This window comes from Pezoporus occidentalis, unplaced genomic scaffold (genome assembly GCF_034315485.1).
Source record: "Pezoporus occidentalis ecotype Australia unplaced genomic scaffold, CSIRO_AGI_Poc_V1 ctg81, whole genome shotgun sequence".
NCBI classification, from domain to species: Eukaryota; Metazoa; Chordata; class Aves; order Psittaciformes; family Psittacidae; genus Pezoporus; species Pezoporus occidentalis.
In genome coordinates this window covers 3,524,129-3,540,677 of record NW_026916170.1, presented here as the reverse complement: position 1 = coordinate 3,540,677, position 16,549 = coordinate 3,524,129, and the positions used below count along the sequence as shown (strand labels likewise).

The 16,549-nt window shown below is 38.1% G+C and overlaps 1 protein-coding gene across 3 annotated transcripts in view; it reads left to right on the top strand.

The window, feature by feature from the left end:
• Positions 1-16,549, top strand: part of MID1 (midline 1) — a 249,591-nt gene that overhangs the window by 138,722 nt on the left and 94,320 nt on the right. For all 3 annotated transcript variants that reach the window (XM_062603614.1, XM_062603615.1, XM_062603616.1), the window contains exon 2: positions 8,535-9,250. In XM_062603614.1, the coding sequence (XP_062459598.1) occupies positions 8,591-9,250 (660 nt within the window). In that variant the 5' untranslated portion in view covers positions 8,535-8,590. The remainder of the gene's footprint in view (positions 1-8,534; positions 9,251-16,549) is intronic.

The following is a 16,549-nucleotide window of genomic DNA, read 5'->3' as shown; positions in this document are numbered from 1 at the left end:
AAAGTCCCCTTTCAGTAGTGTCATCTGGGAAGGGGTTATTTTGGGATCATTCTCCTTCAACTCAGTTCAGATTTCTCTCGGATCTCTGAATACAGGGAATGATAGAAATGATTCATGTTAGAATCATTGGAAGCAAATTTCTCTAAACAAATGATTTTTGAGCTAATAACAAAAGAATAGCTATAAATTCTCCATTTTCTTTATTTTAAATCTCAAGAACACTGGAAATAGTTACTTGTTATTTGATGTAGTCTTAATTTATGTTCTTAAGTTCCTTTCATACCTGGAATACAGGTATGAATACAGCTAGAAAGTGCAGATCACTTAATCCTGAAGGGTATGTAAAATAGTTTAAATGAGATGGCTTTAGAGATGACTGTTTCTGTTGATTACCAAGGGACCCTACAGAGATCAGTTGAGATGAATGCCATCCTCTGTGTTTAGGAACAGCTATGAAGCAAGGGAGAGAAACTGGTTTCTCATATTTGTTCTGCTAGTGTTTCTGAGGCACAGATCCAAAGAATGCTCATAAAATCATTGTTCTAACAAAGAACAGAAACCTAGTACCCTAAGGTGAGGTGGCAAAAGCATACTTATGGTGGCCCCAGTGACACCAGTCGGACAGGAAATGTACCCACTCTTCTTTGAGCAGCCCTTGGGAGGTGGCAAGAACCTGCATGAGGGTTCTGATCCACAAATGGAGGAGCAGCCATGCTAGCTCCCGTTTGGTTATTCCTGGGCCTAGGAAGCCCAGGCTGCGTGTTTCCTGTACCAGTGACAGAGGCTTCTTCCAGAAACCTAAAATAGATTACCTTCAGAGCACAGATATAATTTGTTTCTTATCCTCTGCCCTTCCATGGTTCACAGCTAATTTCCTATTCTAATTATGTGATTACTGTCTTGATTTTTAAATACACCATCGATCTTGTACTGTTCGTGTACTGAGAGTACGGCAAGCATAAATGAATACTGAATAGTGGGATATTTTGCAGTTGCTGGAATCTCTTTGTAGTCTTTGCAAATGTGCAGTATATAACTCTGAGAACATGTGTTCTCTTAAAAGAAGTCAAAAACCTTTTATAAGCTTTTTTAATGATCACGTGGAGCAGAGAGCAGGACAGCAAGAGGCTAACTGTGCTCCTTGTGATGCAATAGGGATAGCTTTATAAGCAAAAGGAGCTCTAGCTAGTCAAAAGTGCATCTTGTAGGTAATTTAAATTCAGAGTCTTGTGGCTGTGAGGTCACAGCTTCACACCTGTTGTAGTTCCTGGGACATTTCTTTCTATTCATGCTATTTTAAATGCCCTCTTTGATAAGAAAGCAGACCTTTGGTGTTCTTGCTTGAGAGCTCATAATGACATTATCTAGGTGGAGGCGATGATTATGAATTTAAGTAGTATTTGTGATTACCTTTACATAGCTGCAGGGAAAGAATTTTTAGGACAACTTTGTGGAAAGAGAATGCAATTATTTCTTTAAGCCACCCTAAGATCTGCCCTGAAATATTTCAGTAGCTTAAGGGGCACAGTGTTTCCAAGCTGTGCTAAATTACGCATCTGTGTGTGTGAACACATACGACTAGAAGGCATGTCCTGAACTATATCTGGCTATTTCTGTTGGTGTATCATCTACATTAAAATCAGGGAGTACCATGTCACCTAAGGCATTACACAGGTAAAAATCCCAGCTGGGGAAGTATGAGAGATTTTCAGATCTTCTGTGCAACAAAAGCCCTATGAAAACTGGTGGGGTTTGGTAATTACTATTTTGGGTAAAATTATTCTAACTGCCTTTTGTTGCAGAGTAGCATCCATCATCTAGGAAGCTCTTAGGTTTCAATGAGCAAGTTATATATATATGTATATAGCAAGTTGTCCCCTTTGGCAAGTTATGGAGTTACTCCAGTTGTTTCCCATGCTGCCAGTGTCCACAGCAAGGTGTGTATTTCATCCCTCAGTATTTGTTGTTGTATAGTTGTGATATACCCCAGAATAAATACCAATTTCACAAATGAAGAGTGTGAATTTGGTTGAAGAAGTTTTTGGAACCGATTTTCAGCCATAAATTTGTTAGGAAGTCACTGCTGATGCCAGTAGACTGATTCACACATGCTAAAAATTAAACAATCCTTTGCTTTTCTTGCCCTGAAGCATTTTGAGAAAATATTGAATCTTGTATCTAAAGAATGTAAAGCTACTAGAGTTGCAAGGATATAAAAAATGTATGTCAGAAAACACTCCTACCAGTATGGGTTTATGCACACATGTGTAATACTGTGTCTAATATATTACTATAGATAATATTAAGTCAGCTATTTATTTATTGTTTTGGGATTTACAGGGCATGATCTTTTTTCTTTTCTTGCCTGTTAGCTTTTGAGGCTCAGTTATTGTTTTAGATCCCAAGAAAAAGAATATGTGATATTGTGCCAAAGGCCTTAATTCTGTAAGATCTTCATCTCACCGAATAACATGGAGGATTCGGCTTCTTGAAAACATATTCTCCTATTAGCATACGTTTTGACCTGGGAGGGATGTTGTCTAGGCTTTATATCACTACAAGCAGCACAGCAGATGTGCTTTTGCTGTATTAATATCCTTTGAATTTTGCAAACAACTATCTCAACGTCATGGAAACACTGCATGTAACTTCTAGACAAGGCAGCTAATCATTCTTCTGTCAATGAAAATGTATGAATAGGATGAGCTAGTCATTTTCTTTCATGCTGAGTATTTGTTTTTCCATATTATGAGCTGTTGAACAGGCACTATCCTTTGCATATTTATTAATTTGCACTGCTTTGATGAAAAACAGTGGAAAAACAAGTATTTGCTTGCTTCAGGGTGTGTGCACCTTGCTATTTTTTTGTATTATGGAAGTTTTCATTAAATATTTCTAAAGGAAAAAAATACAAATTTTAATTATTCATTTTACACTACTTGCCCACATTACACTACTTACATGAATATCTCACTAGCTGTGCTGCTGGCAATTACTAGCATCACAAGCACTTACAGACTTCAATGTCTGTGCTGCAGAAGATAAAGCTTTGGGACAACCTGGGCTATTAAGCAGTCCATTGGCTTAATCACATTTGAAATGTTTATTGCATGTGATGTGAAACAATCACATTTACTTGTTGCAAGGACAAGTTGTTCCCAAGAAAATTCTGTGTGTATCCTAGAACAGGATAGAAAATGGCAAAAAATAATAGCATTTAATCCCTCCATGCGCCCCCCCCCCCCCCAAGAGCTAAGAGAAGAAACTGCATTTTTTTTTATTTGCCATAGCAGATTTTATGACAATAATGAAATTTAAAATTTACCTTTTATAGAGCATTTAACACAAAAATACTATTGCTTTGAAAATTATAGGTGTATACTATGATGATAGCATGCTTAAGCGCTCCACAGTTTATTTGGATTTTGTGTATTGACTGTAATTCCTCTTGTTCTATAAACCTAGGATGCATATATGTATGGACACGCATGCATACATGCATAACATGTAAGTATGAAATACAATAAAATATGTTTCTGTTATGCGTAACATTTCATTTCATATTAATATAATGGCAGTTTAATAAATTTGATTTTCTAACTGAAAAGAATTGACTAGTGTTTTCTACAGAAAGACTTAATCTTCAAGTTTTTGATCTTTAATTTAGCCTGTGGTCTTGTGTCCATTTATGAACATTCATATATATATGAGTTTGAAGGATGAGGGCTGAAATAGCCTTACTATAGTAGGCATTTGGTCGTAGCCTTAAAACTGCAAGTTGCTAGAAAATGAATTGTTAGGAAAAATGGTATTAGAACCTGCTTGGGGGTATTTTGGCCATAATCCACAACAAACTGTGATTTTGCCAGAGAGATAACACATTAAGGAATTTTGGAACATGGCACAAGTCTGGTTCTTTTGTCCAGTGCTATTTGTTTAGCATGAAGCTTAAACTTTCCAGAATGGCCTACAGCTCTGTTTCTTCCTTCAGTGTCACTTAACTGAAACAGCTTTAATTCATGGAAAGGGCTTCACATTTGCTAGAGAGGAAAGTGAAGTTTCATAGGACATAGTCTTCCACCTTTTTTCACTCCAGATAGACTCTTTTCTCACCTTCCCTGAAACCTGTAGTTGCAGCTGGAATAGAAAAGGAGGCAACACATGGCATGCTAAAACATTGCCCGCTAACTTTATTCTAATAGCTAGGGATTTATTCTGTGTGGGGAGAATTCTGTAGTGCTTTACTGAGAAAAAAAAGTGTCCTAAGTACACTGGAATTTTTAACACATTCGTTTTTAAATGTAGTTTTATACTTGTGACTGATTTATTGTGGCTGGGTGCCAGGTGCTGACCAAAGCCCCTCTATCATTCCCCCTCCTCAGCTGGATAGGGAAAGGAAATTATAGTGGAAAGTCTATGGATTGAGATAAGGACAGGGAGATCACTCACCAAGTGTACTGTCAAGGGCAAAACAGACTTGACTTGGGGAAAACAGTTGAATTTATTACCAAATCAACCAGAGCAGGATAATGAGACATAAGAAATAAATCTTAAGACAACTTTTCCCCCATGCCTCCCTTTTTCTCAGGCTCAACTTCAGCCCAAATGTTCTCTATCTCCTCCCCCACCACAGGTGTAGGGGTATGGGGAATGGGGGTTGTGGTCAGTTCATCACACATGGTCTCTTCATACTCAAATGAGGACTCCTCACACTTTTACCCTGCTCCAGGGTGGGATCCCTTTCACAAGAGACAGTTCTCTATGACCTTGATGATCTTAAGGTCTTTTCCAACCTGGTTGACTCTATGAGTCTATGAAACAGGTTGAGGGATTTTTATATATATTTTTTAATTGTTTTATGTATTCATCTCTACTGGTACTTAGTATACTGAAATATATCTAGCTCAGCTTTAGCTTTATGTTTTTTCATGTCTCTCTAATTCCCATAAGTTTTGGGTGTGTTTCTGTGTGACTGAAGACATTAATGCCACCTATGAAATGTCAGGCTTAAAACAAGAGGTACTAAAATGCTAATTCCCCTAGTGTTAGTAGAAGTCTTGCCATGAACTATATTGAGATCAGAATTTTGTTCACTGCATTGTTTACCACATAATACGTAAGTAATTGTTATATGCTGGGGAAATGTCACAAACCTAAAGTTACTTAGGTACATTGTTGAATTTTAAATCACACTTGTCTGTTGTCAATCACTTTTACTTTGATAGCTGTTTTTAAAACTACCTTTTGTGGCTAGAAAAGTAATACTTCTCTTTTCAGTGACATTTTCAGCAATAGTACAATTTTCTGCCAATAGTTCCATATTTTTGCAAATATGAAATTATGTACTTGAAATGCATTCTTTCCTTTCTGCGTCTGGAAGCTGTCTATGTAGCTTTTAATTTATGGGCCATGTTTAACATGGAATACAAGCAAGTGCATATATAAACTTTGTATATTGAGTTTCTGCGTAATCTTCCAGTTCATTGTAGGATTCCCTACCACTACAAGAAAAAAAACACAAAACAACTAAATACGAAACCTTAAGGTAAGGGCCAACTAGCAAGTAGCAACACTCTGTATTTCAGGCACCAACCTAAAAGAGAAAGCACAATTGCTTAAGTCAATTAAAGAGCAATCAGTGGCTTGCCCAGAAAATGGAGCCCCTCTCAGTGCCTCTTAAAGGATTCATTATTCAGTCTCAGATGCAATGTGTTTTGATTTATTGGCAACTGCAAAAGAAAACAGAAATATCATATTTGGTTTCTAACAGTGTGCTCAGCTTTGATTACTTTGGAAGATAGGATCTTATTCTGAGATGTTTACAGTCTAAGATCAGATTTTGGCACCCTTGCTCATACTGAATAGCATTAGTCAGGGCTGAGCTGCTGCTTATTCAGGTCAGATAGATCAGAATTAGTCATCAATAGAGATGTTGCTATTTATGAAGAGCCATGGTGATGATTCAAACATCTTTCCATGAGGCCCTGATGCAAATGTTTTGCCATTGCTTTTATCTGTTTACTTTTATATGAACACCATAAAAAACCTTTTGGTTAAAAAAAAGTGCTTTGAGAAGGAAACTGAATGAAAGAAACTGTTTGGCACATGAAGGAGCAGAAAGAATTTTGTACAGAAAGGATAGCATGGAAGAAAGCCCCATATTCCAAATACAGGCCTCAGAAACAAAACCAAAAGGTTGGCAGGTTTTCACAGGACTGCCAATAGATGAGCAATGACTAGTCTGCCTTTTTGAAACGTTGTCTCCTGCCAACCCCAAATTCCCTTCTCCCATTTCCAGCACAGCATTCAGCCTGCAGAATAAGTGGATGATGAGGTACACAGTTGTGGTGTGGAAGGGATTCAAGCGATGCAAGTGAGATTTTGATCTTCTGGGACCTCTGTGAGACAGAGAATGAAGAGGAGGAAAGACAAACTGGTCTTCATTTGCAGAAAAGGCTTTCATCTCTTCTGTGCTGTGTAGCTATGGCTGAGGAGAGAGGAGGGGAGTTGTCTTCCGGCTTATATCAAATTGCCAGGCCTTTAATTTTGACCAGATGCATCATGCAATTATGTCAGCTGATGGATAGTTATAAATGAATTAGTCTTTGGCAAACCGAACTTTATTTCAACTAAAATCAGTATCACAGAAGATACAGGAAAGCAAATTTTGTGATGGGGTCAGTGAGTTTTTTAAACGCTCAGGTTTCTTAGCAGAATAAGAGGTTGCATAAGTGCGAAGAGGCAATGTATCCTAATTTCTGAGCATACTGCTGGAGCAGATGCATTGCTGTTGTTCCCACAGAACAGGGAGGACTAAATACTGATGGGTAGTCTGAATGTTGCCTCTATTTGTTGAACTTTTCTTTTTGCTGTGGTTCATACTGGGGTTATAGGTAGCATTCCTGTCACTGCCACCATGCTCCCCATACTAATTGTCATGAAGTACAGAAAGTTCAAGCAGGTTTGGTTCCCAAGGCTGCTAATGAGCCCTGAGCTCTCCTCCGCCTTAATGAACCAGGGCTTGTTTGTGAGATTCTTGTCCATCCCTCCTTTTCCATGGTCAGGGAAGGAGGCAAGAGTTCACACAACCAAACAATGACTTTACAGTGTAAAGACGATGCAGCTGTGCCATCTGAAGTCATCTTCAGTTATGAGCAACAAAGCTTAAATAGATTGTACTGTGAAGAGGTACAGCTCTGTGAGTGTGAAGCATAGCTTTTGCTTCTGCTTCACTGACCTGTCTGCTTGCAGCAGCGATGAACCCTTGACAGGAGCTTAGGCAGGGAGAGCTGCGTAGGGCAATTCTTTCAAAACCACTCTCTGTAACATTGAGCTCAGGAAAGGAAGCAAAATGAAGTTTCAGTTGATCTCTGATGGGATTGTACTGCTGCATTCTCCAGAAAATCCCATGCTTTTCATTTTAAAGTCATTGGTTCCAATCCACTTCAGGTGATTATTAAAGCCACTAAAGCAAGTGGTAGCTGGCAAGTTTTAGCTGTAGAGAGTACTGACAAAAAAGTGGATGCACACACACAAACTCCTCCTAGGCAAATCACACATTTCACTATCTCACTACATTTTACTGTCTTCCTCTCTGACGGTTCTTCTTGTACCAGAAGTTAGTATCACCAGAGATTTGAGCTAAATTACAGTTTATCATTTACTTCATCCATCTTCCTTTAAGGATTTCAGTTATGACACTGGTGCAGTACTCTAGCTATATTTATCTTACTACAAACATGTATGTCTTGTATTTTGGGGCTTATGTGTACAGATACATGTACACAAAAGTACAGGTACATATAAATACAGTTGTGCGTGTTCTTGAAATACATGGAAGGAGTATATTAGTATATGATATATATGCCATACATATATACTAAACGTCAAATAAAAAAATAACAAATGCTTTCCTAGAAGCATTATTCCCTGTATATATACAGATATACATTTATGCAAGTAAACACAGACATGTACTTTAAATATTGTGCTATTGCTGTAATAACAAATGAAAATTTCTGTCTGATAAAATAACTATTAACCAGAATAGCGATTGTAAGGCTGTCAGTCATAATATGCTGGACTAATCCTTGCACAATGTTACACGAAGGTGAAGGTTTTTTAAGAACTTTTACTACTAGAAGAGTGAAGCCAAAACCAGCATCTTCAGAAGAGATCTAATTTTGCTGTGATAGGCTCTTTGATAGTTATCATTTTGGGTTTTAATAATGCACAGAAACATCTGCTATTTACCTCCATCGCCTGAACGCGAAGGGGGAAAGAAATCAAGAAGGAGCTTTTCTTTTTTCTTTTTTTTTTTTCTTTTCTAAATGAACAGCAAAGCAAAAAAAAAAAAAAAGCAATCCAGTTTTAAATACCTTGATATGTTCATGTGCAGGTTCAAAACTTTAGATTGCTCTCCCGCCTGGCGTGGTGGGTTGATAGCCCCAGGAGCAGTGGCGAAAGTTGACAACCCCCCATGGCTGACCCCTCATGTCCTCTCTAGCTTAATCGAATTTTACGTGTGTTTCCAGATAGCTGATCAGCTTCCCTGGATTTCGCTGACGCCACAGGAAAGCTTTGCCTGAAGATGGAAACACTGGAGTCAGAACTGACCTGCCCTATCTGTCTGGAGCTGTTTGAAGACCCGCTGCTGCTGCCTTGCGCTCACAGCCTCTGCTTCAACTGCGCACACCGCATCCTGGTCTCCCACTGCGCCACCAACGAGCCGGTGGAGTCTATCACTGCCTTCCAGTGCCCAACCTGCCGCTATGTCATCACCCTCAGCCAGCGTGGTCTAGACGGGCTCAAGCGCAACGTCACCCTGCAGAACATCATTGACAGGTTTCAGAAAGCCTCGGTCAGCGGGCCCAATTCCCCCAGTGAGACCCGCCGGGAGCGGGCATTTGATAGCAACAGCATGTCGACTTGCGAGAAGGTCCTCTGCCAGTTCTGCGATCAGGACCCTGCCCAGGAGGCAGTGAAAACCTGCGTTACCTGCGAGGTGTCCTACTGTGAGGAGTGCCTGAAAGCCACTCACCCCAACAAAAAGCCGTTCACCGGTCACCGTCTCATCGAGCCCATCCCAGACTCTCACATCAGGGGATTAATGTGCTTGGAGCATGAGGACGAGAAAGTTAACATGTACTGCGTGACCGATGACCAGTTAATCTGTGCCTTGTGTAAACTGGTTGGGCGACACCGTGACCATCAGGTGGCAGCTTTAAGTGACCGCTATGACAAGCTAAAGGTTAGTGCTACCTATTGGCCTTTCTATCCAAATAACGTGGTTGGGAAGGAAAGCACGCTTTGGTTGCATGCCGACTTCCTTCTTTGGGCAGAAGCTGGGAAAGGTAGGAGCATGGTCTCTAATCAGACAAGGTACACATACAAATCTATATGTGCATTTGATCATCACCATTTAAAAGGTGTTAGATTTTGCTCAAGGAAAGATTTCTTAGTTGTGTGTTGAGTTTTCTATCATAAGGAATATGACACATTATACTTCTGTTTAGGTGAATTTTCTTATCTAGCTACAGCTTTATTCATGGCAGCTGGCAGTGTTTAGTGCTGACTGCACATACACAGACGCTGATTGAAAGGTCAGGCTTTTTTTGCATACACTCTGCTGTTGATTATTTTTCATTTGGTTGCTTTCATTGTAAAAAACCTTTTGCATCACTGCTAACAGGAGATGCATTTATCTGTGCTGGCTTCGGGGATGCCAGCTGCTCGTCCAGCCAGGGAAAACACATGCTGCCTCTGCTCTTCCCACACTACCTCCCACCTGGGCTCACAGGCACTGCCGTGCTGGAAACAAACCCAAAATTGTTTCTGGGCTTCTTGTGCTGTTCCGACAGTTCAGTGAGCTCCCAGCACACCTCCTTCCTGGCTCCAGCAGCCCCTGGACCTGTGCAGGACCCCTGGGCAGGGTGGCAGTGGGCAGCCAGGTCTCAGGGTGCTCTGGGGGATCTCCAGGCTGCCAGCAGAGGCAGAGCTCCTGCTGAACAGCAAGGCCAAGCCCAGTGGCCTCCCATCTGCCTAGGTATATGTTCCTCTCATGCTGAGTTTGGTACTGCTGCAGAGCAAAGGCAGGAACTAAGCATCCCATGCTTCCCTTCGCCCACTCTCTCTGTAGAGTCTGTGTGTGCCTGCATGCGACTGGGGGAGGATTTTTAAAGACAGACTGCAACTGAGAAACCACAAGTGTGGAGGGCAAAGCTTATCTGCCAGTCTTCTCACACAGGACTTCAGAGGTGGGAAAAGCAACTGAGTTAATAGGTTTAACTAACTGGAAGGCTTTTCTTAAATACCTTCAGACAAAAATGTGTGGCTGCACAAGTGTATAATAACTATAGATGATTGCAGGTGAAATCTGCATATGCATGCTATGTGGATTTTGTGGCTCTTTGAATGTGCAAACATACACAGCATGTTCTGTGATTACAGTAACATAATGAAAGAACCTTCTTTACTTGGACTGGTGAACCTCATAGCTTCCTTTCCTCTCTTAAAGGTGTTTTTATTTATTAAGGAAAACTTATTGTTTTAGCTTCCTATTTTTTTTTTTTTTCCCTGAACTAGTTTGTTATTTCAATAGGCAAGGATTTAGCCACAGATAGTACAGAGCATGGGCCATAAATGTGAATAGAAGATGCATGGACTTTTCATGCTTTTCAATAATGCAGTGGGTTTTTATCCTTAACAGGTGCTACTGTGTAGTAAGCTAACAGTGTATTGTTTATCAACTTTATATGAATAGTATGAATATGCTACTTAACAAGAAATACCTTCAATGTTAAATACAGGATTAGTGTATTTTTGAACATGTTAAAAAATAGTAAAGGTTTCTTAGTGTTATGTATGTAGATGTGCCAAGTCTGGAAAGAAAGACTTTAAAAGGCATGTCTTTTCTCTTGAGATCTTTGACTTAATACTGCAGATAGGAAAAAAAGTCAGGGTATTTTTGCATGATCTATACTTTTCTGTGCAAAGATGCCTAAGCGAACTCTTAAAGGGTATCTCAGACAGGCAACTAACATTCATATTTGATGTTACCCAGTTTAGAAACCTGTAAAAGTCTAGCAGACTACTTCCCAGCAGTCTCCTTGAAGAGTAATTCAAGTACCAATTTGATGGTTAGCATAGGCCTAAGTCAAATAACTCTCCTTATAATGGCAACTCCTAACATTATTTACAGTACTTGTGTGATTTTTTTTGAAATATGGACTTTCTTTGTACCCAAACTCTCTAAAAATAATTTACAATGACAATAATCATGAGGATTCATCAGTTGTGCTTTGATTTCTCTTTAGCTGTCATAAAGGAGTATGTGGCTTATACTACTGTTTAGGTGAATTTTCATATCTAGCTACAGCTTTATTTGTGGTAGCTTTCAATGTTTACTGCACATACATAGGCGCTGATTAAAATGTCAGACCTTCCTTGCGTACGCTCTGCTGTTGATTATTTTTCATTTGGTTGCTAATAATTTTGTTATTAGACCACAAAAAATCCAGTTTCTATCCTCTTTGTCATGAAGCAGCCTATTTCACTTTGCTGATGCCAGCAATGACGTCATGCCGATTACACCAGCGATTATGGCATGTTTATACTCTGAGCCAAGGAGCAGTAGGTTAGGTGGTTTCCAGACAGATCTAGCATCCATCCTCTGTTCATAAGAAGGTAATCTGAAAACTGTATCTTTCCCTTCCTCATTGCCTCTTCCATCTCAGAAATTTGTGCTGGTTTATGTATCAGACTCTGAGAATGAGATTTTTCAGTTCCCTAGACTGGCATTTATCCCTAAGGAGTAAAGGAATGATACGTGTTCACACCAGTGTTTAGTAGCTGATGGGCAACAATTTCAGGTCCATTTTCACCTTAAGGCCTCCTTTGTAAATGGTAATACAACTTCTTGAGTCATGCTACTAATGTAAATTGTAGGTATGATCTTGCAGATTGTATTAATTAATTTACAGATTATGTGCATCTGCCATTGGCAAATTCAGTGTTCAAGTGGATCAGAAATTCCTCAACTGAAAAGTGGGTTGTTGCTTGCCATATTGCTTCTGTTTTTTAATATAAGTGGAGTTTGATATATAGGCTACCCAAATCTTAAAAAAAAAAAAAAATCTGAAAGAATGAGCATGTGGTAGCCAATAGTATAGTGGATTCATTAAAGGATTGGTGGTTAATTGTATCTTTAAATAAGAAAAGCAAAACCGCTTCAAGTGACACTTTCTTTCTTGTGATTTTTCTTTTTAACTTGACACATTGTTGATGCTAACAACAGCAACTGGTGTTGCTCTGGGTGTCAAGCTATGCTAATTACTTGCATTCTCTTCCAGCAGTGCTACTAATTGTTTAAAAAATAACCCTTCATTAAGCATAGGACAAAAGATGCCATTACAATCTAGCTCCTTTTGTGGCAAAAATGAAACTCTTTAATTAGGAGTTCTGTATACTTGTCCAGCAGAGGCATGTACACCCAAGTGTTTAACAGTCAATGTAGTAGCAGTTGTGGACGTCTCAAAATGAGAAAGTGTTTTTTCCTTTGGCAACTACAGCTCCAACCTTGAGAGGTGCTTTTCTTTCTCAACTTGCACTGGGGGCAGAGCAGGTTGAGGGCACCTGTGTTCTTCCAGGAGCAGTCCTTTCTTAGTTAGCCACACAATCACATGATATACCTTCATACTTATACTTGACTTAGTGTTTATAGATATGTTTTGGGTTTTGTTTTGATAAGTAGATCATAGACAGATGTATGTTAAAAATGGAAAAGCAATAAACCATGAGCAAAAGAGGGAACAGGAAATATTCTGGTGAGACACTGAATTTATCATACAGTGGTCAAAATTGTGGTATAAATTAGAAATACTGGTTTGCTACATGAACAATGAGGGCTTTCAAATAGAAAGTGCAAATGCTTATGCTTAACTCACCACAGTATCTCAAAGGAAATATTTATGGCTGATTACTTTTGATACTGACTCTTTTCTTTCCTCTTGTCATAATGAAAAAGACAAGGCAATTTAAAAGTGCATTCATTGTTTTTAGGGACAATTTCTAAAATTAGCATTGTTCTGTAGATGTATTTACAGTCAAGAAAGTGGTAAGAAAAAAATAAAAGATTTATTTTGAATGAGACAGGGTATTTTTGTGAGAAAGAAGTTACAAGATGTGTCTGGAAAGATAATCACTCATTTAGTATTGGCAGAGAGCCATGAAGAGGTGTAGCAAAAGAGGAAGTTAGACAGTAAGGCATATTTTTAAATGATGTAAAGACAGCATACCTCTACTGAAACCAGTGTTTCTGCTCGCCTTCATATTTACTGGGAATCTGGCAGCTGATGCATATGTTCTTGCCAAAAAATAAATTTGACACAATTTTTGTACTGCTTAGTCAAGAAAGATCTTTTGTTGAATCAAACTGCTGTAGGTTAGCTGTGGTTCTCCATGTTTTTGTTTGAATTTTATTAGCGCTGACATGTAGTGGGCATGTTTATGAAGGCAACGGACAGCCCTCTGAATGGCACTCAGGAATTCCATAAACAAAAGACAGCTTCTTGTTTGCGCAGTTTTCACCTAGTTTTAGTGGCAGAATCCATACATCTATTTTCTCTACCCTGTTGGTTCAGGATGAGAGGATTCTTTTTCTGTAGTGTGCCAAGTCAATTGCAAGTATATTTTTGGTGGGAAGTAGTCATAAACTCTTTCCTCATAGGCAGAATTGTGTTCAACTCCTATAAGCCTACTTGTACTGTGTAAAGGTAGAAGTCTTTGTCAAGTCCACAGTTTCTACAAAGCACAAAAATATGTCTGCTTCACTGCTGTGTACATAATGAATTAAAAAGCTTTTCATATTTAAATGTCTTTGCAGAGATACTGGCAAAATATTTGTTGAAGCTTCCCAACTATTTTTATGTGGCATTATTTAATAATTGCAGCCTAATCATTAATCTGCAATAATAATCAATATACTGTGATACTGTAAGAACCCAGTACTTACAAATCTGTGCTCATAAAGTGGGGTTGTCAATAGGGGAACATTGTTTTCTTGACTGAAATAGAAATACATTATGCATATACATGTGAATGTGCGTATATACATGCATATTTATAGTGCTTGTGTTAGTATATAAAGGCAATACTGCTTGCGTTTTATATATGTGTATGTAGACTTGTCTACCATAGAAATACGTGTAATCTCTATTAACTTCTAAGATATCTCGAATCTTGAATTTGAATAAATACACATGCCTATATTTTAAGTAAATATATACAGTTTCATATATAGGTGTAGGTCAATAAACGTATATTTGATCACGTATATAAAAACTATGGAAAATATATTTGATCTCATATATATATATAAACTACAATATTGTTTTATGTGGTATCCATTTTTAATATTCTATTGATTTTTTTTTTTTTTTAGTAGTTCGGTATTTTCACATCTAAATATAGTTTCCCTGTGCACCCTTTACTGTCTTCCTTAATGGAAACTGTTCAATTAAAAGAAAATACAATTGATATGTAATGACACAGTATATCTGTGTTACAGTGTTACATTGTATTTAATAGAGTCAGAGTGTAGAAAGTTACTTTCTATAGTGCCAGTTATAGAGGTTTAACATGCAGTTAAACAGCTATATCCAACCTGAAAAAAAATGTGGAACTTGTGGACTTCCATTATTATTAAATTTTTATTGGATTAGATGCATCTTATTATTCAATTATTGTTAGATTAGATGCAGGTTGATATTATTAGATTATTGTTAGATTAGATACTGCTTGAAAAATATTTTAGTGTCTTACATTTTTATGAAATTAAAATGATGAATGGTCACGTCTATTAAAAGGGAACATTATTTCATATTACTTCACCCACAAATAGATGCAAAAATATAACTAACCGGTTGTGCTTCAGTATTTGCAAATATCAAAAAATATTAAGTTGTTGCTCGGAAGAAGATTGATGTAGCAATGAACCAGTTTACTAAAAATATGTTCCAGCTGCAACTGTTTTATTAGTAATATTAAAATACTAATGTATTTTATTACACTAATATATAAATATTAAGGCAGACTTTACAACATTCTCTCTTTAGTCTAATGTTATCAGAAGGGGCTGTGGTTCCTCCAGCTGGTATTTCTTTGTTGAGTTTAGAAGGATAACAGAAAATGTTGGGGGCATACAAGTATACTGGAAAGGAACCCTTCATTAGGGACTGTAGTGATAGGACAAGGGGTAACGAGTTCAAACTTAAACAGGGGAAGTTTAGATTGGATATAAGGAAGAAGTTCTTTACTGTGAAAGTGGTGAGGCACTGGAACAGGCTGCCCAAAGAAGTTGTGAATGCTCCATCCCTAGAGGTGTTCAAGGCTAGGGTGGACAGAGCCTTGGGTGACATGGTTTAGTGTGAGGTGTCCCTGCCCATGGCAGGGGGGTTGGAACTAGATGATCTTAAGGTCCTTTCCAACCCTAACTATTCTATGCCTATGATTCTCTGTCAACACACTCACACAACATTAGTTTGTTTTTTTGTTTTTGAGGGGAGGTGTTTCTCTGGGGGGTTGTATAATTTTTAGGTTGTTTTTGCAAAGCATAAATTTTGTTGTGTTTGTGACTGTGCATAATGAATTGACAGTGGATAATAAGTATTACAATAGGTATAAGTACTATGAGATTTTTTTTTATTTTATTTACCTAACATCCTTAAAATAATACAAGCCATAGATTTTTAAAACTTATTGCACAAATTTAACAGCAAGTTTTTTAAAAAAATATTCATGTACTATTCATTTCCTTCAATTTTTAGTGGCAATGATGGTGTTGAAGGCCTAATCTAGTAAGGAAGAACAAGAGAATTAAATAAAATTGGAAATAATTCAGCATTATTATCTTTGCTCTTATGACTCTGGTTTCTGGGGAAGCCAGATTGAACATTAAGTAAAATACTTTTCTATGGATCTGGTCCAAACTGATAATGGATTTTATGTCCATGTTCTAGCCATGAATTTGCTTATTGTAATGACCTTTTGACTGACCTTATATGTTTTTAAGATGCTTCAAGGCTGTTGGTAGAATGCAATGCATGACACATCTTCAGAATGGGAAGTATTTAAATAATAAATCAGTAAGAAACAAAGCAATAACAATGGAAATTAAGCAAGTAGTTGAGGTTAAGTGCAAATAATGAACTGTTCTAGAACACTGCGCACAGGTTGACCCTTTGTTTAGTGTCTGTCTACCAGAGTAACAAAGATAGGGTTGGTAGCAGGCAAAGTTACAAGCAAGTGGCCTTTCAAAGGCAGAACATTTATGGGGTTTAGCACAACAATATGTTTTCTCATAACTGATAAATAGAATAAGTAAGCTAATTGTTTTACTGCTTTATCGGGGGATGATAAAGCTAGTTGCAGGAGTATAGCTAAAAAAACCTGACCATGGACAGCAGGCTAAAACTCATACTCTTTTGTGGCATTGAGAGGTGTGTGGAAGGGTACAGACAGGTATGTTCTACTTATCAGGTAAGTGTATATT